Source organism: Stegodyphus dumicola, chromosome 4, assembly GCF_044657685.1.
Source record: "Stegodyphus dumicola isolate Sdum_Otavi_A_Nest chromosome 4, ASM4465768v1".
NCBI lineage: Eukaryota > Metazoa > Arthropoda > Arachnida > Araneae > Eresidae > Stegodyphus > Stegodyphus dumicola.
In genome coordinates this window covers 173,055,329-173,080,455 of record NC_140771.1, presented here as the reverse complement: position 1 = coordinate 173,080,455, position 25,127 = coordinate 173,055,329, and the positions used below count along the sequence as shown (strand labels likewise).

General features: G+C 34.0%; 1 protein-coding gene across 5 annotated transcripts in view; it reads left to right on the top strand.

Annotated features, from left to right (window-relative positions):
- The window catches only part of LOC118197748 (uncharacterized), a 429,345-nt gene that overhangs the window by 271,697 nt on the left and 132,521 nt on the right, over nucleotides 1-25,127 (top strand). For all 5 annotated transcript variants that reach the window (XM_085815784.1, XM_085815785.1, XM_085815783.1 and 2 more), the window contains one exon: nucleotides 18,324-18,408. In XM_085815784.1, the coding sequence (XP_085671910.1) occupies nucleotides 18,324-18,408 (85 nt within the window). The remainder of the gene's footprint in view (nucleotides 1-18,323; nucleotides 18,409-25,127) is intronic.

Sequence of the window (25,127 nt, the reverse complement as noted above, 5' to 3'; positions counted from 1 at the left end):
CCTTTAATCACTAAAAATAATATTATTGTTGAGTACTAACTTCTTGTAATGGAGAAAATTCTTTTCGCAAAAGAAAACAGCCAAAACATATCTGACATTTTGCTACTTACGAACTTAAACTTATATCGATACTGAAAACTTATATCGATATATCCAGGCATGATGATATAAATTCATCGACATATAACTTGAATATGAGACAATTTGTGGAGCACCATCTATTAAACTTATCATTCAATGGATTACTCTTACTTTTCCATGATAAGGCCCACCAGAACGTTGCATCTAAAGCTGAAAGAGGCTGATAAAATAGTCTCTGTTTTAAATCCCATATGATGAAATAGCTAACTACATGGGGGGTTTGTAGACTTTCTTCCCCCCCCCTATGTAAAGCATTAGCCTACTTTTAAAACGTCTTTACTAAGGCCTTACTTCCTTTAGTCAGATAATTATAGTGAACAATCAGCTGACTTTTATTGTGCTAAGTAAATCAGCATGGCAGAAATAATTTTTGCTCTTTTCCATTAGATATTCTGCCATAGAAATAAGTAGTTACTGTTACTGGAATTACAAGCAGCTAACTGCATTTTGTAGAGATGAAGACAACAATAAGATTTTGGGAGATGTAGCTCGTACATTGGATAAAAGTTAGAGAAAAGGCGGTGCTATCATTTTTTTTAAACATACCTTAAAGACGAAGAACAGTTCGGGCTTCTTCTTCAAGGCATTCGTTAAAAATGTCTTCTGCATGATGCTATTTTTTTACGTTTTTCTCATGAGTTGAAAAAAGTAGTTTACAAGAGTTAGTTAAAAAATAGTAGCAACACGCTGATGATTCTAAAAAGACTTTTACAATAGACACAAACATTTACAATCTGTCAGTTGAATCGCATGCTATACCTGGCATTTTCTGCGAAGTTACTGCAAGGCATCGTGTACCATCGACGCATCAGAGACTGAGTGGCTAAGACCGCTCAACGCACCCGGTTTCGATCCTGGATGAACGGTCTACCTGCAGGGTTTGTTTTCGTGGTTTTCCCGATGTATATCACAAATACGAGCCCGTTTACCTTCGAAAGCCCTGCACCAAAGCATTCCTTTCCGTAAACAGATAGCCTTACTATGATTTGCCATATTTCAGTTACCTTACCTTGCCTCTATCAGTCGGTCTTCTTCTGTCCCACAGCGACCGTCCTATTGCAAGGGTAATGTGGTTCACTTTTGGTGAAAACTCACACGGATTCATATCGGATGGCAGGTGTTCCAGTACTTCGCCACCGTCACAGGAGATTTTTTAATTACAAATGCATATTTAATTACAAATGCATACATACAAATGCAAGCTTCCAGAGATCAAAAGTAGGTCAGACGGAAACTTCCTGCAGACCATCCTTCTTTTGACTCTGAAGGGCTACATCTAAAGGAAAATTTGATCAGACTTTTCGGGTCTCATATTCCCTGTCAGAATTAACGTACCTTACCATTTTTCTCTCATTTGATGTGCCTTCACTTTCAAATGCACATTCATACATAGACCAAGATGTGAATTAGATTCAATTAAGCGTGCTGTATGTGTTTACTACAGTATGAATGTAAAGATCGAAGCGTTGCTATGAAATGAATCTTCTGAAAATGCGTGGGAACGAATACGTCTATGCTGTTATAAAATTAGTGAAACGAGATGGAGAGAATCAATCTGTAAGTTTCAGATACTCCCATGAATACCTGTGATGTAATGTATAGCACATCAATTGCACTGGATGCATTATTTGAGTATGACGAAAAACATTAGCGATACCTCTGTAAGGGCAGGTATGCTTTCGTGGAGGATTTTCCCTGCACGAACCTGCATACGAGCGGCTCATGCAGGTTGCACACTGGGAAGATTACAAAAACGCTCATGCAGCTGGGCCGTTTACCGATATTCGAAACCTGTTAGCATCTGGAAGGTAATGCTAGAATTTTATTAATTAAATAATTTAAATTTTTTCCATTTAAGTTTAAGACACAGTAAAAATTTCAAGATTCTTTCCTCCGGTCATTTCTTTTCTCCAGAAGTTTATTAATTAAATGTGATTGTATAGATTTCTAGGTATGGCAATTGTTTAAATGTATTACAAATGTTAGTTGCTGATTTATAAGATTTTGATCATATGTTTAACTCGACTCGAAACTCCATTCATTTTACTTTACCGTTAAGAATTAACAAATAAAGATTTGGTGAAAAAGGCCTTTCTAAATTCTCCCATAAATGGAAGCTTTTGTATTTTATTTTTCTCTTTCATGCTTTTCTTTGATTAGCAGATAATTGAGTTATGGAAATTTCCATTGTGTCCATCATGTAGCTTGACGAGTCCTGCTTCATCTGTTCTAATTGTATTATTTTTATGAATAATTAATGTCGAAAAAAATCTGCAGCGATTCAGCGCTATTCATCATAAGTCGTAGCTGCATTATTATTTTTTTTTCGAGCGTGCTTTGTGTGTGTGCTTCCTTCACGATAAAAAGCCAGAAACTTGAATTATTCATAAGAAAATCCATTAAAAACGAATGCTTTGCTCTAGTCCACACATTATGTAATCGTCGCTGAGTTTCTCAATAAATGTTTAACGAATTTATTAGCATGCGTACATTAGTCTCAGGCTTTTCACGATAAATAATGTCTACAAAACTTTACAGTAATGCCGTTCTTTCTTTCTTTTTTTCCTTCCTCTTTACCCTCAGGCTCATATTTTAAAAAAAAAAGAATCTTTGAAGAGTCTTAGGGATATATCTGCAGAAGTATTTGGGTCTCTTTGGTTTAACAGCTTCCAGAAACTGATTAATTAATTGATTAAGGCAAAATACACACGGGAGATATGTTGTAAGTGATGCTTTTGACAAATATTTTCTGCCAAGGAAGGTCAATTAGAGCAAATTAGTAGATCTAATTGTTTGGTGTTATAAGTCTAGTATTTGCGATAAGAACATAAATAATAACCAAATATGGGAAGGCACACAAACGCAATATTATGAACTTTCATAGCAATAACTGCCTAAATGCCCTTATTCCGAATATCGGTTAATCACCCGACTGCCCAACCTTAGTATTTTCCTCTGTCAAAACATAACACATGCGTTATGGTTTTCCAGACATGATTGAATGATATGTTAATCGTTCTTTTATCGTTTTTTATTTTTATTTTATTTTTATTTATTTTATGTATTTATTTATTTATTTTTATTTATTTATTTATTTATTTATTTATTTATTTTTATTTTATTTTTATTTTTTTGAGTACCTGTTTTATTTGAATGGATTTTCTCTCTCAATGTCATAGTGCTATTCTGTATTATAGTCTTACTACTACTATCATCCATTTCACCCAAGGGACGAAATTAAAAAGTGCCAACCTATAACAAAGAACCTAATGACTTGATAAAAAAGTAACCACTTAACTTCCGTTAAGTATGTAACTGTTAACTTTATGGCAGTTTGCTGTTTACGGGAAACGAATTTCATTATAACAAAAATCGATGAATATAAGCTGTTCAGGAGTTTAAACGGCACAGATTTTCAAGTCAGCCGATGTGAAAGTACTAAGCGAAGGATCTCTTCATGAAGGACTCTCTAAGGGAAATTAAGTGGTAATCATGATATACACGGAGGAAACTTTTGCAATCTTCATGTATCCAGTCAGTTTGCCAGGATTTGAACCTGGGTCGAACTGTAAGCTTTCAGTAGTCTTATTATAAGGTATTTCTCCCGCCTTCACAGCGTGCCTTCTTGGTGAAGTGGTCTGCACGCTGTGCCCATATTCCAGAGGTCCGCTGCTCGATTCCCGGCGATGGCGTAGCTCATTTTTCATGTATCTTGCTTTAAAAAAATACCTAGTAGCTCTACATTATCATTGAACGCTTGTAGTTTCTCTCGTCCACCTGTGTAAATCAAATAAAGCTAGCATGTTCAGGTATTTGGAATCGAAACCGTAACTAATTATCAGTATTTCTTTGATTCAGCTTTTAGGTTCTGATAGGTCTCGTTTCATGGCAGCCGGTGAATTTTTCCATTCGTTGTTGTTGTTTCTTTGAAGTGTATAATAATGTCATGCCATATTCATTTAAGATAAAACAGTATAAATTGCGCACGGAAGTTGTAGTCCTAAACTTAAATTCTTTTTTCCGGCTTGACGTTGATTAATGTCTTAAATTAAGCTGCAGAAGTGCTTAATGCCGACTGAGGTCCAGACAAATTTTAGCGAGTCTGCATAGGTTGGATAATCGAAGCTTTACTGTAATAAAGCCTCGGAATTATTATTACAGTATCCCTGTTATCAGTGTCGCCTTTCAGCCATATTTTCTTGAAGATGTTTCCTCGGCGAATTAAATTTCGTCGAAAATTCTAGGAAAATTACAATATAATGTTCTCAGATATTTTTGTAGTTAATAGAATAAAAGAAAGAAAAAAAAAGTATTGCTTAGCATAGCCTTGAAAATTGTCGAACTTACCGTCATCTAATGATCGTATTTACACGTTTTAATTCTAGTTGCTTTTTGCGTGCATATTTTTTTTCTTCTCTAGTTCTTCTTACTACTATTTTAATAAGTTTGAAATGATGAACTAGGATAAAAGGAAATGGAATCAATTGTACTTAGATAAAAAGTAGAGAAAGCATTACTAAGAATAATCTTGAAAGCTGTCGAACTTACTATCATTTAGCGGTTATGTCTGTGCCTTTTCGATTCTAGTCACATTGTATGCGTATTTTTAACTCTTTCATTAGTTGTTGTACCTATTTAAATTACCTGAACTTGAAATGACGAACTAGAACAGACGGGAAAAGAAAGTGTTAACGAAAATATAGAGTATTCAAGTAATTAATCTGACATGCACTTGTAATATTTCATGTAAAAATGGCATCATTTTGCCGTAAAAATTAAACAGCAGAAACTTTGGAAGAGGGGAATTTCTGTTCTTTTAACTAAATAAATAAATGTTAAAAATTTATGTATGTAATATTGCATATATTACCTATAAATACTATTTCATATGCTTTTTGAAATTATTAAAAGATTCCTCTACGCAGCCATGGCCGTTTGCAGATTGTATGCGGCAGCGGATGGGCACTTAATTTCTCAAGCCCAGATTCGCGAAAAAATGCTTTTTTTTTTCCTTAAAAATGCACAATGCATGCGTTTTTATACTGATGCAAACTCTAATCTATAATTTATTTAAAAACCCCTCCAAATTAAATAATTAAAGAAAAAATTCATTGCTATAAATATTTGCCTCCAATGTTTGTGCTTCAGGTGAATTTTCTGCTATCACCTGTATCTGACACTTAATTCGGTCCCATAGACCGGTTAATCAGAAATATATGTTCAAGAAAAAAAAATGTGCTAAGTTACTAATAATAGGATATTTGTAACTTCATTAAAAATGATATTAGCGGTTGTTTTCAACGCAACTTGCAAAGGATTAAACATTATATAAAACAAAATAAGTAATAGTAAAGTAATAAAAAGTAAAAAAAAAATCCTGTAATTTAATATACTACGCCCTCCATTTTTTTTAAATGCAAAGAATAGAGCATTATGCAATTAATGCGTACAGCGCCTTTTGCTCTTTATCAGATTAATAGATAACCCTCTGGCCTTTGTCCGAATAATTAATTGGTAGGCACACTGCCAGTTTTACCCTCATTTGCGTTGTAATTAAAAAGTTATTAACTGCGTTTTAGTGTAATTCAAAGCCATGGGGATTTTTATTTTTTATAACTTTCTTTCCCCTTTTGTGCTGATGTCTTCTTCCTCTGGCATCGCTAAGACTCAGCTTACAAGCAACTACTTTTTGTATATACGAGTATTTTTATTTGTTGCAATTAAAATGTATGTATACCTCCTAAAATGGCATTAGCATTACCCAGTATTTAACAAATTTATTCCACGTTGAAAGAGAGTATTTACAAATAGGATAGATCTCATTCTTTTCGTAATAGGGTGTTTAACCTATAGTAATTTAAGTCCCGGGACTAAAGACACTCGTGTGCAAAAATTAAGAGAATTTACACATTATGTTGAATTTCTGAAAAATCTAATGGAAACTTTTTAATGAAATTTTGCATGAACATGCATTTATAACAGAGAATGAAGTGTACTATTCAAAAGCCAATTTATGTGTACATGATTATCATTAAAGCTCATAATGCAATGATGTCCAAAATCCACGTCGTGATATTAAACTGTAAATGAGTCTAATGTGGGGGTATGATCCCTTCTCAAAACCCAGACGGGTTGCGCAGCGTCACGGTATACTGGACAGGAGGCAGTAGAGGAGTCCCTGTGTCAATCGATCCCATTCCTTGAGCAACGCAGTTTTCAACTCCGGGATGATTCTGGGAGAGGGATTGCGAGATGAAAGAGCCCTCCCAGGAGCGTCCCGGACATGATGTATAGGGTTAAGATCATGAGATCTGGCTGAGAAATTCATACTACGAATATCCTTATTTTCCAAAAAATTGTCGACCAGCTGTGCCTTGTGGACGAGCGTTGCCGTCCATTAATAGGAACCCAGCGCCGACTGCGTCATCTAACATAATGCCTGTCCAAACCATTATACCTTTCCCAATGATCCATTTCCCTGATGAGGGAGGGATGGTATCGTGTTCCAGGCTATCTCTAGATACAGGTACACAAAGAATCAATTTCTAGGCTCAGTCTCGACTCATCTGTAAAAACCACGGTGCTTTGCTGAAGTCTGGTCCAAGGCGCATGTTGTCATCACCATGCTAAACGAGCTCTCTTGCATGCGCAGTGAGCGGTCTTCAGCGGTATACAAACAGCGGGTCTTCAGGCATACAACTGTACCTCATGAAGCCTTTGCGCAACGGTAGAACGTGAAACTCTGGTTCCAGTAACATCATGCACCTCATGCAGAGCTATAAAACTATCGCCGCGTTGAGTGCCAAATAACGATCCTCATTCATCGTTATGGATCTCGGTCGACTTTGTTCAGGTCTTTTCGAAGTGGATCCAGTGTCCTGAAACTATTTGCACAAATTGTAGACGGCACTGAGCGTTAGACTGAGCTCTGTAGCTATCTGTGCTTGTGATTGGTTATTTCCAATCTACTAACCATCTCACCCCATCATGCATACATTCGTGGTTACTCTTTTTACCTGATACCTTATAAAATTTTCCCAACTCTTGCGAGAAACATGGCGAATGTCGTGAAGAGTTCTAGCACACAAATCGCCGAAAACCCCTCATGCATTTTTATCCCCTCCACAATCACACCTCCTCAGACACGCACGTTTGCTCTTTTGTATTCGTCGCTGAATATTTGCATAATTCTTCAGCGGCATAATTTATACCTTTGCTTCAATACATTTCGTAAAAATAAACATAATTTGCAAAGTTTCTTAATTTTGCGCACGAGTTAAGCAGCTGAAGTCCTGAGGCGCTTTATCATATTATATTAACGTAACATATCTTTTATGGCAATGCATACTGTTGCAGTTTGTTGTATATATTTTGGGGTGGTGTTTAATCGCATACTGTATTCAGTGCTTAGTGAAACGGTTGTAATCTTTAAATTTAGCAGCAACAGATCTTGATTATTGCCGAAATACAAAACTCAGCGAAAAACTGAAATCTGCCTCCTAAGCGTTATTCCACACACATAATTACATGAAAACGAATGCTTTCGGAGAAATCTTCAAAATTGTTTGCATCTTCATTAATCAATGTTTAAATTAATAATTATAATGCTTACTTCAAAACCTGTGCCATTTTTCTAAGTTTCCCGCAGGATAAACTTTTTGGCTCTCAATTTGAAAAAAACGACTTTCATGTCTTTAAATCGCACACAACAATTATTTTATTTAAGCCATACACGGTTGAACGAATCGATCACATAGTTCATACGAAGTTTCTACTGAATTTCCTTAGTCTGATTTTACCTGTACCTGCGCTTTTTTAGCATAGATAATAATGTATTCACTTCTGCACTTCTTCTACTCTAAGGATATTTATTCTACAGCGAAACAGGAAATGCAGCGCAGGCTCGATGGCCTTTCTATCGGCACACAATCAATACAGTAGTTTTAAAAAAAAGCAATCCTCAAATTTTAGTGCCATATAATCGGAGAATATGATAACTGTATAGTGTTTAATACGCTTATACTATATTTATAGTAAAACTCTATATTGTTTAATACGCTTATAATATATTTATAATATAACTGTATATTGTTTAATACGCTTATACTATATTTATAGTATGATTGTATACTATTTAATCCGCTTATACTATATTTGTAGTATAATTGTATTAAATTTATAGTAAATTTTTTATGATATAATTATGTTGTATTAAAAATATGCATGGAAGCTCACCTTTTTGACAAATGTAAAACTAATCTGTGACTTTTAGACCAGTATAAAACTTCTAAGGTACCTAGAGTATTTATTATTTCCCTGAAATTAAGGAATATTATAGATATCCCTCAAGTTTATGTATAGAGAATGAAGACTTTAAGCTCTGAATTCCGAATTTTGATAATAGAAAGCAAAACTACGCTAAAGCTAAAACTCATGTGAAATACAAACAATTTCATTCCTAATCGATAGAAAGAGGGGAACAATTACTGAATTCTTATATACTGATTTTTATTGCTTATTATTAGTTGCTTTAATGTTTAGATATTCGGCATGTTTACTCCATTCAGCTCTTTTATACTTTGTAAGTAGATTTTGGCTGATGGGAAACATTAACAACTTATATGTATCAATTCTGAATGCTAAAATTATAATAATAATAATAACACAATTTATACGTAGAGATATTACTATAAAGTGAAAGAAAACTTGTCTCTAAAATTAACTTAGCATGGCAAGATAGGTCGAAAGAGCGAATAACGCAACCAATCGAAAAGAGAATGATAGTATTTCAATAAAATAGCTTACGAGGATTATGTTTGGCTAGCATTTTTGAGAATTTTTTATTAATACCATGTAGATTCTTCTGCTAAGAAATCCTGCGCTTTTTAATGGTCTGTTTATTTCTGTTAAGAGTTTTATATCTTAATTTACTTTTTGAAGCAACTTTCTTATTGCAACATGGTTTTGTATCCACCCGCATCTAGTTCAGACATTGCTTTTTCAGCAGCTTTTAGATCTCCATTCCCTCTCCTGGGCCTTGTACTGCTGCTCCGGCTTTTTTAAGAACATCGTAAAATCCCATGGGCCCTGAAGATTTATTTGTTACCCAGGGCGTCTGTCGGGCGAAGAAATTCTCTTTTCTGCTTTCTTTTATTTCTATTAAATTTGATAAAGGTTTTAAACTGGAATTTTTTTTTTTTTTTTTTTTTTTTTTGTGTGTGTGTGTGTGTGTGTGTGTTAGCAACAGTGAATTGTTTAAAATAGATTTTATAGAATAGCTTTTATTTGAGATGCCCCAAAAAAATAATTGCAACATAAAATGTCATGGTAAATTTTATGAAATTTAATTAAGGAATGTAATTTGAAAGAGCATAGTGAACGTATTATAATTAAGTGCACTGTGTAAATGAATCGGTTAGGGAGGTTATCTCATCAAATTATTTAATTGAGTAATTAATTGCTTTCTTAATCAACTATTTTATGTTGCTTTACTGTTTTGGCAGTTTATTTGTGTATTTTAATTCAGAGTAAACCGAGGAAAATGATTTTATATTCTACGCATTCACTCCACTGAATATAGTTTATTCTGAAATTTAGGATATGATGGCAAAATTCTGCTCAGTGAATATCTGAAGCCAGTTTAATTTGTAGCGACGAACTTTCGAGTCAACGCTAGAAGAAAATTTTGATCAGTTTGACTTTATCCACTATTAAATAATATCTAAGTTTTACACTGTAAGGATCATTTTAATTTTATATCCCGTTGTTTTTTGTTAATTTCCTTTCCTATCAAGTCACATTTCATTTTCCTGCCGGAAAGCAAATTTCCAGCACGCGCGATGTTCAAATGAAGTAGAAAAAAGGAAATACTTAAAGGAAGGTTTTGGAGAGTGTAATCAGAGCGTGTTCTGCCTGCTTGAAGGCCAAGTTGCTAACTTTGATTTTCTAGCGATTAGAATTCTGCGGTGTTTATTCTTTCCATTAGGCTTGTTTACGTCGACTTCGCGCGCAAGCCGGTCTGAGCCGGCTTGCGCGCTCGTTAAACTCTGAAGCAGTTAGACTAGACTTAAATTCCATTTACTTTAGTTTATACACTATCTTTGATTTAACGCCAAAGTGTTGGCTTCTGTAAGCACAAGTTGATGCCATTTGTTAAATTTTATTTGGATTAGTAAAAGAGTCATTTACACCCATCTTCTGACTGTGTTGTAATTTCAGTCATAGAGATAAGTCGCTTACGTCTGCCAAAGATTTTGGTCACAGTTTATAATACTGAAAGATATAAAACCTCATAACAAGCATATGCAAATTTTATATAATTAGGCAGCTTAAGATTGACATAGATTTTGAGTAAATATCCATCTATTTAGAGGGCGATCAGATATAAGCTGCTTTTCTTCCAATATAAAAATTGTTTTAAAGGTGGGAGGTGTGGTCGATATGCGAAGGAAAACGAAACGAACGTGATGATAGCCATCGAGGAAAACAGCTATGGAATAAGTAAATGCTAAGATACTGGAATTTTAAAAACTCTGGGAAGAAATGTATTAAAATTGATCTCATTAACTCAAGACTTTGAAATTTTCTGAATGTGAAAGTCTTCAAGGAAATCCAGTTCATCAAGTAAAGCTTCAAATGTAGTTTATCAACACTCTGTTGTGTGCTTTTGTGGTGTAAAGGTCAGCACAAGTTACTGAAATCTTTACCGTTTCCTTTATCAAAAAAATAAACTTGCTGACTCTAAATTTGCTTCTGAATACTTTTACTTTATGATGTAATTGTTATCCTTAGTAGCTCAAATCTACAATATTAATGTAAAATATAAAGAGTTTTGATTACAATTAATGCACATAACTTTAGCTGTCTGATATATATTACATCTATGTGCTATTTAAATATCGCATTCATTTGGCAGTGTACTTATTATTACGTTTACGAATCCAGAATTCATTTGAAAAATTGCTTAATCCCATACTATACTTCCAAATGCCACTTACATTACTTTAATTTACGTCTGACGTTCTTAAGACTTCCATAAAAAGAATTTCCTATTGTTGACTTTTACGGAAATACGCCATACCGGATGAACTTGTCATGTCTGGTTCCAGTTGATTCCATCTGCCTTTCTAAGACTTTTTTCAAGTCACGCCTACTGCATTTTTGAAGGATATTCTTAACAATTACGGGAGTACTTTTAAAGATGAAATAAATATAAGAAAAAATGGTTCAAGTCGCTCAGCCTAGGAAGAAGAAAGCACATTATTTTTCTACAACTGTCACGTATAACTGTTTATTTTCACCCTTTCGTGCATAATATAAACTTCTGTTTTGCATGAAAAACTGCGGATTATAATACGAGTGAAATGCTAGTAGAGAAATTTATTTAAAATTCAGTAGAATTAAAGGGCATGATTTTAAAACCGTCTTTTACAAATTGCGCAAATATAAAGATTTTTTTTATTTGGCGACTTTATCTTACACTATGTTAGACTTTGCTTTATTTTTAGGTCGGTTGATTAATAAAAGCAAAGCACACGAGGGCTACGCGCCAAAGAACAGAAAGCAACTTTCTGAGGGCAGAAAATCACTTCTGAGAGAAACTAGCTCGTATTTACATTACATGGAGAAAAACACGAATTCACTCATGCAGATAACTCATTCTCAGCATTCGGGCTTGGGTCGAACTACCATGGTTCAGCGGTCGGAACAACTAGACCATTATGATTTTTTTTAACTAAATAACCGAAGATTAAGGGTTAATGAATGAAGGATAATAGTAAGTAGTGAAAGAAATAATAATAATATCTGATAAAATTAATATTTTATTTTTTTAGAAGGTTACGTTTCACATGAAAAGCAAATTTAAGGTCAATCGATTTGTTACATATATATACAAAAATTTGGCATTTTTCTAATTTAAAAATTTCTAGTCTAACAAAAGCTCTCAGAATCTCACTGAGTTTTCTATTATTTGTCTAATGACCTGCCAATTCGCCAGCTGCTGAGCGGTAAAGTCGCTGGTAGTTTGTCCTGAGTTCTAATTCAAGCAAACGAGCTGGCTGTATGGGAATTTTCGTAAATTTCCTCTTATGTACGAAGCAGTTTCCGTTAGAAAGTCCTCCACGAAGGTATATCTTACTTTAGGCAGATAGTTTTCCCGTGCTTTTAAACCATACTAAACCTAATGCCTTATCACAAATAAAAATGTGTATGTAATTTCTTGACAGAATCATACTAGTTCAATACCGGACGAACAGTAGTAGTTATAGGGTTACTTTCATTGTTTTCTGGCATCTGCAAAGCAATTACGAGGTAGTTTTTCTTCGGAAGTCTTTCACAAAAGCCACTTTCAGACACAGATTAGCCTACTTAATCGTTTACCTGTCTATAACGTTATAAGTGATCTATTTTTCTTCTTGTCGGAACGAATTTTCTGCTGAAAGTGATACTTTTCTTTCTTTCTTACTTCTTGTTATAACCCGTTATTTATCGGTTAATAATGTGAGTGATATTTCTTCTCAACATTTCACCATGTCGTTTATTTACTTATTCTTTGACCTTGAACTTCCTGTTTAAATTCTTACCATAATCAGTTATTTAGCTATCAACTAAATCTTTTTAATGTTATCCGTGTCTCTTACGATATTGCCGTGATCAGTGATGATGTATTTACTAATTTACCTTTGAAAACGATAGCCTTTTTACTTAATTTATTTCCATGTTTAATTACGTACCCATTAGTTATCAATGGACGTGATTTACTAGTTTTCTTAACATATTAATCTCACGTAACTAACTCTTCCTTAAATGACATTTTGAAGTAATCTGTCTTTCTTTCTGGAATTCTGGTCCTAACAATTTAGCTGCCAACTGCTACTGGCCACTTGAAGTAATCTTTCTTTCATCTTATGCTTGGCTTGCATTCATATTTTAAAGGCAGATTATTCCGCATGTAGCACTCCCCCATCCCAAACTGTTCACAGATTAAATTACTCCTATTAACTAATTTTTGCTATTAATTATATAAAACAAAACAGAAACTACATGCTATGTCTTAACACAAAGGTGTTTCCAAACGTACACGTGAGGTAGCCCTCTGCTGCGTAAATATGCTCTTATTGCATATTCCAAGCTGCTTAATTTGAGCGCGACGAACCTTCAGCTTATCTAAGATTTCTTGGAATCTATCATTAAAATCCAGGAATTTATTTTACGTTCATCTGTATCGGAAAGAAAATTGTTTCTGAGATAAATGTCATGAAAGCTTTAAAACTACCGATAGGTGAGTGTTCCTAATTAATCTTTAAATGCACTACCAAAATTCGTTTGTCGTTTTTACTTGTTCTTAATTGCAGCAGACTATTGGATTTAAACGAAAGTTATATATTTAAAGTATTAAAATTTTACGAGGAAACTAAATGGGAAAAGTTCTGTATCAGACTTTACATTTCCTTAAATTAAATCTGACTACAGATTAACTTTTCATGCCTAGTTTCAAAAGTAAGCGCTCCTGATTCCGAGATTTTAATACCACTTAAGTTTTAATGCTCTTTTCCTACTCTTTGGCTCTAATATGGGAAACTGTGCATCATTTCCCTCTATCGATCTTAATATCCGTCGTTGATTTAACTTAAAACTTCTAGTGTTCCTATGACAACGGGAGGGGGGGAAGCTCTCCTTTATTTGCATAATGTTATAACTAGCCTGTTGCCTCCAGTTTGATGTCTTCTTTGCATTTACCTCTCCGCCTTTGTCTTGTCGATGGAAATTAACGATCCCAGAATGCACTGCTCACTCGAATGGGGACATTTTAGTATGTTTTATGTCATTATTAAAGTTTACTTGGCTAAGTTAAGCTTGGGTAAACGTTCAAAGAATATTGGCTCTTTCTTCATCCAAAGCCATTTTTATAAAGGATATTAAATGGCTATTCAAGTTCCAAGTTCCGCTGGTTGCGCCGCTGATTAACTTGCAGGATTTGGAAGTTTTGTATACATTAAATGGCATGACAAAGTATCGTTATAAAAAACTACTTTCTTGCGCATACGTTTTGTGTAAATTTTAAGTAATATTTTCAAAGAATATTCTTTATTTATGTAATATTTACTTTCAAAAAACATGGTAACGCACATTTAAAGCATAATCACTGCTTTATTTTACTATTATTAAATGAATAAAAAGTAAGATAAATAAAAGATAGTTAAAATTAATTTTGCAAGCAGTCTCACAGTGATCGTAATTTCAACAGTTCCACAGAATTGTTGTACGGCTAGCTAACTCACAGTTTCCATAAATACATTCAAAGGCACGTCTTGCCCACGTACTACTATGAACAAACATCTTTGATGAACCTGCGGATCATCTGTCCGCTTCCATTCCATCTCAGAATATCCGCTTGTCTGGAACGCGTCTAGTCTCCAGCACTTCCAACTCTCGTCTGTAGATTTTCAAGCTGGGCTACATTACGTCACGGCTCTGCTAAGTTGAAGTAGAAGTAAATGGTGTGGAAAGATTTATTTTTGTTTAGATAATTGATAAATAATTACTTAATACAATGTTAATGAAAGTTGCAATAATTTTACTATGGTGATTAACTTAAATTCACTTAAAAATTATTACAGTTTAATGCAAGTAAACTTTAAAATTTTTTTTACATAATTCTTAAATAGTTTACCTAAACAATTGTTAATTAAGTAGGTTTTTAGATTGCGTACAGTGGTATTTCTTTGCCAAATTTGAAATTACTGTTTATAATGGTGTCACATTTTTGGTATAAAATATGTGAATTTCATCATCAAAATTATCATTTATTACAATTACATTATTATTTATTGCAGCTGTTTACTGAAAAAAAATGGCGTGCAGATAAAAGAAATGTAGCATGTCATTTACATCAATTAGGGACTAAACTGTTCTAAAATTTTCACTGCAATGCTTGAAATAAGCTGAATTGTACGAGTTATTTTTTAATATACAATTGTAATTTTGTAATGCTTGAAATGAGCTGAATCTTTCCAGTGTTTTGTTTGTTTGTTTGTTTGTTTACAACTGTAATTTAACTATGATTTTTAGCATGGTATTAAAATCTGTGCGCGTCTATTAGTTTGTGGCATTATCTCCTTCGAAACGGTTGGGAGTTGAATTTCGAGAGATTCCAAAAATTTGTGGGAAGCCATTTCGAACATTCTCTAAAAACTCTGAAAACCGCACTCATGTTTCCGAGTGGCAACAGTCTTACGCGCTGGAGATAGAAATCTGCTTTATTTTGCAAGCTGGAATCCAAATGCTAATATCAATTTGTTGTTTTAAAAATTTATTTATAATTTTTAATATTTTAATATGTTTTTTATTTTTCAAAATTTAATGGAAACGATTTTTTGAGCCGTTATATTCTAATACAAAGTGTTCAGATTGCTGATTTTTTTTCCTTCATTTTTATAGTATTTTGTTTATGTTGAGTATAGTCAAGATGTTTCAAATTGTAGAACAGTCAAAAGATATTTTCTGTTCAATGCGCTAATCAAACGTATTTTCATTTTTTTAACCGAGATTAAAATATACTGCTTCATATAATCGCCGTTTAGTTGTGATTTAATAATATGAATCATAATTACTAATTCCAGAGAACATTTTTCAGGTGAATTAATCTGAATGTGATGGGCGTAAGTATAAATTGTAGCTCAAAAAGCGGGAGAAAATTGATTTCGTTAGCCGTATTATTTTCTTTCATCATTCATTTTTCATTTCATTTTTCGTTCTTAATCTTTAATTATGTTTAATTTAATCTTTTTTAAATTTAATTTTCAGTTGAAAATCAGGTAGTTGCCAACTCTTAGAAGGTATTTTAAATAAACAAATAGGAAACATTTTCATTGGTACTGTTAAATAATAACTGTTTCATTGGTTGTCTAAAACTGTTATTAAGGCTTGTTTAAATTTATTTGACAATAATTAACGCATTTATTTTCCTGAATATGGTAAAAATAATTTCAGACGGTAGGTCCATGTGCTCCATGTTCAACATTTATGTTCGGTAGAGATAAAAACTTTTCAAATACAACAGCATTCTCATTATTCAGATCATTGGCATGTCAGTGCAACATTATTCGTGATATATGTGTAACTAAGCTGTCTTTTAGCGCCAGTCGAATGCGTGTTTATAATAACTGTTAGTGTGAAAAATTTGTTTTATTTATTCCTGCTTATCATAAATTATTTTAAAGAAATTACAAAATTAAAAATGTAAAATATTCTCATTTTCATGAAACAAAATACAAAACATACTTTTATACCAAATTAAGCAGTAAAATTATTTTTTTATTTACCTAAACAGGCGTGCCATTCTTAAATAAACTAAAATAAAACAATGACATTTATTTTTATTTATATAGGTTATAAAACTAAACGTATTATTCCGTTTTTATTTTTTACTGCATTAAATTAAACAGAGAAATACTTTTTGTGTAAAACAAAATATAGAATTTACTTCTGCTCTACTAAAATTGAAATAAAAAGTTACATTTGTGTTGATGTAAAGTAATTAATTAACCCTATAATGCATATTATTAAATTTTTGCTGTAAGTGTTTGAGATAAATTTATCCCTTTCTTAAAACTTATAAATAAAATATTACTGTCATCAAAATGTATCAAAAATGATTTTAAAAAACATGTATCCTCTTCAAAGTAATAGGTGCATTATTGTGATGCAAAAGCCGTGAATTATATCAACACGAACAGCTCGTTTGCTATGAATTGTTCCACGGAAACGCTGCAGACTCAAATAATATGCTTTGATAAAAGTTTGGGCCAGTTACTCGGCATTAAGGCAATATTATCTTCATTTCTGACCAATTTGTTCTTCGCAGTCATGCTTCACATCTCGAGTGCCATTCATTTGATTGGTGAGTTATTTTTAATGTATCAGAAGCAAAGAACTATGTTTCATCACTGGTCATAATGTGCTTTAGAAAGTCTTGCTTGAAAAAGCATCTCTTGGATCACTTTAACTCGTTGTTCTTTTTGGAAAACATTCAATGTTTTCGAAACATTTCGGAAAGAAACCCAGAGTTTAAAATGCGCAAAAGGCGATATTATTCAGTTTTCGAGATAAATCTTATTTATGAAGAAACCACGAGGACGAGAAGAAGATGAAATTAATGAAAAGGAAATGGAGAATTTAAAAAGAAATAATTCATAATGATGGATTTCATATTTGTCCTATATATGAAGAATGAAGGGAACATAACGGAAGTTACAGGAAGAGAAGAAGCTGCTGAGTAGAAGAAGCTTAAGGAATTGGGATATAGATGAAGATACTCCATAGTTTAAGGATAACTAAAGATTTATTGTAGTATTCAAGATGATATAGCTAATGAAGGACTACTTAATCGTTTATGGAAAGGCAGAAGAAGGAGGCTTCAAAGGAAAAAGATTTTAAAGGGAAAAGGTATAAAATTACAAATAAAGGTTTCAAAGGAAAGGCAGAAGAAGACGGCTTCAAAGGAAAAAGATTTAAAGGGAAAAGGTATAAAATTACAAATAAAGGTTTTAAAAAGAAAAAGGAAATTTTTCTGTAGAAGATGGAAAGCGTATGTTAACAAGTAATTCATTAAGATGGATTTCTTATTCGCTATATTAAGTAAAAAGATAAAGGATATATAGGAAGAAAATACATGTAAAATGGAAGAAAGAAATTAAGATAGAAGAAAGGAAGATTTAACGAAGATTATATGAAAGAAAGATTAAAGGAAAGAGAAGAACGAAAGAGAACTTCTTGAAGAAGAACGAGGGAATAAGTTTCAAACGTTTTTTACTAAGGACAAATTTCGACATTTTATAAAGAATTACTTACAAAGATACACTTCATGAAGAACTATAAAGTACTACTTTAAGATTTTTATTTTTATTTTCTTTTTATATGGCACTATATGGCAATGTAAACACCTTTGATTTATTAATAAATACTAGACAAGGGCGGACGTGGGCAGAACCGATTAATCGTAATGGTAGAGGGATGGTGCCCACGTCCTCCGTTACTACTACTACTACTACTACTACTATTTTTTGCACTTTTGATTTGCAACTATGATTTGAAGTTTAACTGAAAGAATGAATTTCTGTATTTGATAAGTATAGCATTCTTCATCTGTGTATTAATATTATGTGTTCTTTTAAATTTAGGAATTCTGACGGAACGAGCAGATTTCCGAAGCTAGATGAGTGCGCTCATTTCCACTACGATAATGTTGAACTTGGACCAATAAGTGTAAGTATTTTTTCACATATTTTTAAGCATATGAGTAGTATTTAAACTATGAAGCTGACATTTAAAGAAATTTTTGCCTCTGAATTTTATATGTGAAATTCAATTGCTAGTACTCAGGCGCATTAAATAAGTTTTATAGCTGTGATTGTATGGACAAAGCCACTCTTTTATGGGATGATATCAGAACCATTCTCTCACTGAACTGAATCAGGTCTCTCTTTCGACTCATCGCGGCCCACCAGCGGCCGAGCGGTAAAGTCGCTGAACGCTGGTAGTTCGGTCCAAGGTTCGAATCCCGCGAACGGGCTGGCTGCATGGGCGTTTTCGTGGTTTTCCCCATGTGTAACGTGTATATGAGCCAGTTTCCCTTAGAAAGTCCTCCACGAAGGCATCCCTCCCCTTAGGCAGATAGCCCTCGTGTGCTTTGCCATAATTAAATACACCTTACTACTCATCGCTCACTAACAATAGAAAAACATCGGGAATGAGAATTGAACCAAGAGCGGTTAGTGAGGCTGGAGCCGAGAACGGAAAGAATCGATCGAGTAATGGGATCGGGAATGATTAGCGAGGTTGGAGCGAAAAGAATCGAACAAGCAGTGGGATCGGATGAATGAACTCAATCAAACGCTAACTCCCTGAACTGATTTATTTCAAAGTTAAGACCCCTAAAACTTCCTTTATCCACAGACCAAACACTAAAATTCTAGAATTAAAAAATGTTTACTTAAGTTGGCAAATGATAAAAATTATATTCACTTTTAGCATGGGAGACTAAACATTCTTATATAACTTTCGTGTTAAGCTTCCAACATGAGCTCTCAATAGGTAACTCTAAAAGGGTCTCCGCTCTTTTTTGCGACTCAAGCGCAGAGGCGTAGCTAGGGTTTTCAGCGTCCGAGGGCAACTGAAGATTTCGTACCCCCTTCTGTTTGCAGAAACGCATTGTGGAAGGGAAAGAAAAGGCCCCCTGAACGCTGTGCTTGGGGACAGACATACCTCTTGACTTCCATAGTTACGCCACTGATCGGGTGTTCGCTTACTCAGTAATGTGAATGAGTTCATGAGCGAATAGCACATCTTTGTTTCTGGCATGCTTCCAACAAGAGCTCTCTGTGAACTGGAGTCGTGAAAGAGCTACTACCACTTCACTTCCTGAAATCAATGTTCATTCGCTCAATAAAGGAATCGATTCTTTGAATAAATTCCGGAGCGAAACGTTCAACTCTAGATGAAAGCGGGAAGTGAGCCGTTACATCAACATATTGCTTTGAGTTTGTGTTTCAAAGATTCGAGCATCAGTTGCTAAAGTGTAGTCTCAGTCTGGTAGTGTTTGATTGTCTAGTGTTGGCAGGGCTTTCTTTCTAAAATCAGAATTGCCAAAGCCCCATGGAAGACCGACGGGAAGGAGCGAAAATTAAATAAATAAAGTAATAAAATGACTAGTGATTAAAATAATTAAAGAATTAAATTAAAATTCAATAAAATATAAAGATATAAATAATTTTCTTATAAATTATTAAACTCATGATAAATAGTTAAATAAAATACCGGCTTCATCTTATTTGGAGCTCCGGCTGGACATACAGTCTTATTTAGAAAACTGAGCAATGGCTTAGCCGGCCTCCGGCTGAATTCAAGGCCTGAATATACGGTATAACGTAGTATTTCTTGGGATGAGAGAAAAAGAAATATTGTTTTGCCAGAACGATAGTGGAAAAAAAGTAAAACGGTTAAAACGTCACTAATGAGAATCGAAAGAATGCTAGACACAATATGAGAGCATGGAAAGAAATTTTAATGGAGAAGTGTACTTCAAAAGCACAGACAGAGTAGTCTTAAGCTTTCTGGTCACGATGTCCTGCCCATATAATTTTAGCTGTCAAGCAGATTGTGGCTGGACAAAAAAATTCCCCCCGAATCCGTCCCGATACGTATGCGAACAAACGTCAGTTCTGCACAAGGGACAATTTTTGTCCCTCGTATTTGGTTACACAGTTCAAGTCTGCAGAAGCTCTGCAGTGAGAGATCTCTAACGCTGGAAGTGTACGGCCAAGGTAACCAGTACTTTCGTGAACAAATCATTTCACCCACTTTCATAAATTCGTTGCATTGCCTGGCGAATAATCCTTTGATGTGTGGATGGAGGATTTTCTATCCTTAAAAGTCTTAACACCTCCGTCCTTTTTTTCCCCAGAGGAAGACTGGCATGAATTCGGAAGTTACTTGTATAATCGAATTATAACGCATATTTATTTTTAAAATAAAATGCGCCCGCTGAAACTGTATTTCATTTACATAAAAAATTCTAAGTTACCGTTGAAAGTGGAGAATCTTAAGAACTGATAAGCGAATAATCGCTTGAGTTCCTGTGACAGGTGACGGATGACGGAGGATTGGGACACCTGGCGTATAACATAGGTAAACAGGCATATGTCCCACGTCCTCCACTATCTCGAAGAAGCAACTCGCTGGAGCCCCGTAAGGCTGCACCGGGAGTTTACATGGCCATACAAGGTCTAGATGTCAAGTAGATTTTACATAGGACGTTGTTAATAACACAAAGTAATTTAAAAAGAATATAAAGGATAGCATTAAAACACTAAAACACACATATAAGCTGAAACACATAGATATACAAAATTAAACGTAAAAGCATAAAAACACACTCGTAATTACGTAACATAAAGACATAAAAACACACACGAGAATACATATCATGACACATAGAAGACACATGGAAACACGTAGAGCACATAAATGCAAATATTGCACACAGAAGAAACATATGAGACATAGTAAGGTGTGCGTAAAACAGAAGCGCTGTGCGGAAATATGCTCAGTACCCATAATACATAATGTACATACTTTCATTAGGGGCTTCTGTTGCATGATTTACATATTTCGTTGCATACACTACATTCGTGCATTGTACGGATATTATATATTTCGATTTACGATAACACATCATTCCATTGGGTGCCCAGTGCTTTACCAGATAAACATGTCAGTAACATTATTTCTGCACGTTGCTGGCTATTGAAAGCAGATGATTACATCAGGCTCGAAATTGAATGTGGCGCTTACAGAATGTGTACATACTACGAATACCTAATCGTTGAGTACATTGTATGCAGTACCATGCTATTGTGGCTCGCAATGTTCTGACAGGAAAGACAAGATAGAAGGGTAAAATAATCCTTTATTATTCTAATCAAGTGTAACAGAACTCCGTCTTGGAGTTGTACAATAAAGCCGACACTCGGACTTGGACTTAAGAGACTAAGAATTAAACTAAACTAATCTTAACTAAAAAAGATATAGCCGAAGCTAACAAAGTTGGTGGCCCTTTAACGCTAATTGTCTGCGAAGCTATCAAGGGCCTAAAGTACGGCCGAGCGTAATAATAGCTTACGAGAGAGTAGCCTAAAAAGGCGGACGCGTGCAGCCAGAATATCTCGTATTTCTCTCTCTAAGACACTAGAACTTCGCGGTTAAATACCGCTCTTCCTCATTAGCATTCAGACGTGATTTTAAAACTACGTTCTGGCCGGAAGTGGTAAGTTGAAATTAAGAAGCGATAGGAAAGGGAGTTTAACTCAAAATTTAACTGTTAATAAAATTAACATAATCCTTACAATGCATTGATTTTCTATATAATTATATATATTATATAATTCAGAAACAGTGAAGATAGAAATAAAGTAAAAAATAAAGAGTTTATGATGAGAAATTTTATGATATGAGAAAAGGTGTATAATAACGTAATGATAAAGGCAAATTTCTTTGATTCAAGAAAATGCAGGAGAAGGGTTGTGGAAAGGATTTTAATGAGTTTCTTGTCGTAATCGTGGAGCAAACAAAAGCGTTATTAAAATCAGCCGCTTTTCTGATTTCATATTTGGAGAGATTTTCTTTAATAATTAAAATCGGAACCAAAACGAAATTTGAAACGAAATTGCGCCACATCAACAATATTTCGAGTAGACTGAGTCTAGTAAACAAATCCATGTAAACAGAATAATCCAACGCATGAAGAAAAATTCATACGAAAAAAGGAAAAGGGGGAAAAAATGAAAAGAAAAGAGAGAAAGAAAAGGAAAAAAAAGGTTAGTTTTAAAAAACTGTAATAATAGAGTAATAATCGTTTTGAAATTGGAAAAAAAAAAAAAAAAAAAACTAATTCAACAGGGCTAGTATGATAATACTGGTGTGATGTCTTAACTCTTAATTAATAAAATTAATATAAAATTTTGAGTTGATTAAAACATTAAATTAAAAACAATTATAAAAAACTTCTGAGGTTGCATTAAACATGGTGTAGTAAAAATGAACAATTTGTAAAAGGAAAAAAATCTGTTATTTATTATATATGTAAATTAATATTTATTATTAATAATTAATGTAAATGATTGCGTTACATTTATTTACAACTTTTCCCTTTCTTTTTTTGAAAGAAAATCTATGGCATGTAGGTAGCAATAAATTGCAAAAGTTCATTAGCAGGTATTTCGAGATTCTAAAATAATTGACAGACTTTGGATTAAAGGTATTTCAAAAAGACAAAAAAACTAACTTGAATTTTAAAATTACTAACATTTCAACCTTAGATATGGGCATTAAAAGAAAAAGAAAAAAAAAAAAAAAAAAAAAAGGAAAAAGTCTATTACTTTGTACATATTGAAATAATGTTGCACATATCACCTATATTTTCAGTAATCAGCGGCATTTTAAATTGAAGCGTACGTAATTTTATTTGTAATTTTCCTGCATTTTTAGTGACAATACAATATTATAAAGATAATAGTTTGAAAAATTAGTATATATATATATTTTTTAATCTACGCTATTCCTTCATATAGTATTTCCTATTGCTTCTTCAGAACATTTTATTTTCAATAACTGCCACCAGATGGCAGGTCTGCGTAAGACATAACAGTGCAATACGGTGTGAGCAGAACCTTTTGCTGCAGACGCTGCGAATTCTGATTTCTGCTGCTCGGTTTTCTTCCTTCAATTTTAAAAGTTTTGTCGCCCTTAAATTCTATTGCCCGTAGCAATTGCAGCGGCTGTTGCATCGGCTCAGTCTCAAGCTGTTTAGCCCCGGATGTAACATTTTCGGCATCCTAGGCAATCAGTTCAGTTGTTGGCTCGGAAAAATTAAACATATTAATACAGTAACCTCCCGTTAACACAAATTCTCGGTTAATATGAACAAAATTTCTGCCCCGGCAGCGAATGTTCCTTATCTATCCGAAGTGTTTATCGGTTAACACGAATTTCAGTTAGCACGAATTACGAACTGTATTGTAGTTCGTTGCGTCATTAGATTTTTTCCATTTAACATGAACTATCAAAAGTTTTTCGTATTCCCCCCCTTTTTTTTCTGTTGTTTCTTTGCTTGGGCTGGGTTCAGAAATGTTTCATTCCGTTTAATTGAAAACCTCACAGAATACACTGTATTCTTTGAAACACCACAGAATACACTGTATACTTTGAAACACAGCTAGCACGAGTAACATTACTCCACAGTCGACATCATCGCGATGGCGAATGGAATATTTGACTCGAATAGAGCGTGATGAATGGAATATTCTCAAGACGTTGCGAACGTTAGTTTTGAGGACTTTGCTGGTGCAGATCAAGATGTTTCTGTGTGTGCTGTAGTGAAAAGTTACAAGAAAAATCCCGCCACCTACCCGATAGGAAGCGTTGCACTCCTACATTGTTGTTGTGACTTATCTGTCTGACATTCACATCATAGCAAGCCACGAAGTCTTCCTTACGCTTAAGCAGATACTCCAAGTGTGCTTTACCGAATTCAAAATAACCTAATCGATTACTTAAGAGGACCCACCAGCGGCCGAGCGGTAAAGTCGCTGAACACTGGTAGTTCGGTCCGAGGTTCAAATCCCGCGAACGGGCTGGCTGCATGGGCGTTTTCGTGGTTTTCCCCATGTGTAACGTGCATACGAGCCAGCTTCCCTTAGAAAGTCCTCCACGAAAGCATCCTCTTAGGAAGATAGCCCTAGAGGCTTTGCCATAATCACACACAATACAATACAAATACAATACACGATTACTTAAGATAACCTTTCAGAAAGGGTGAATGCAGAAAACAACAAACCAAGCTTTTGAGTAGCGAAGTAATTTGTGCAGTATATCAGATAATAATAAAAATTACAGTGATGAGAGCGATTTGAGAATGACGATGAACGATAACGGACGATAAGTAAATTAACCATTTTTTTTTTTAAACCTTAAGTTCTTTTAATTTTTAGGGTAACCTTCTGGTGATTTCGTTAACAGATAGAAACAGGCGTGATCGTGCAGCAGCTGATAGAATAATACAAAAAACACAATCGATTTATTTTCAATAAATAAATAAATAAATAAAATAATGTCTCATCAAAATGCTTGTAAGAAATTTGATAAAATTTCATAAGTTGCGTACATTTTGATTAAATTTTATTTACTAATAAAACAGTTTGTTAAAATGTTAACTGTTGTACTTATGCACTTATATTTAGAATTTAAAGTTCGCAATTGTCTAGTTTGATTATGCACGTCTGGGTTATCTGCTGAGAAAAGAATGCCTTCATGGAGGATTTCCTAAGAGAAACTGGTTCTGACCTACGTTAGAAGCAGAAAAAAATCGTTGAAACGTCTATGCAGCCAGCCCGCGAGCTGCGATTCAAAACCAGGTCGAACTACCAGTG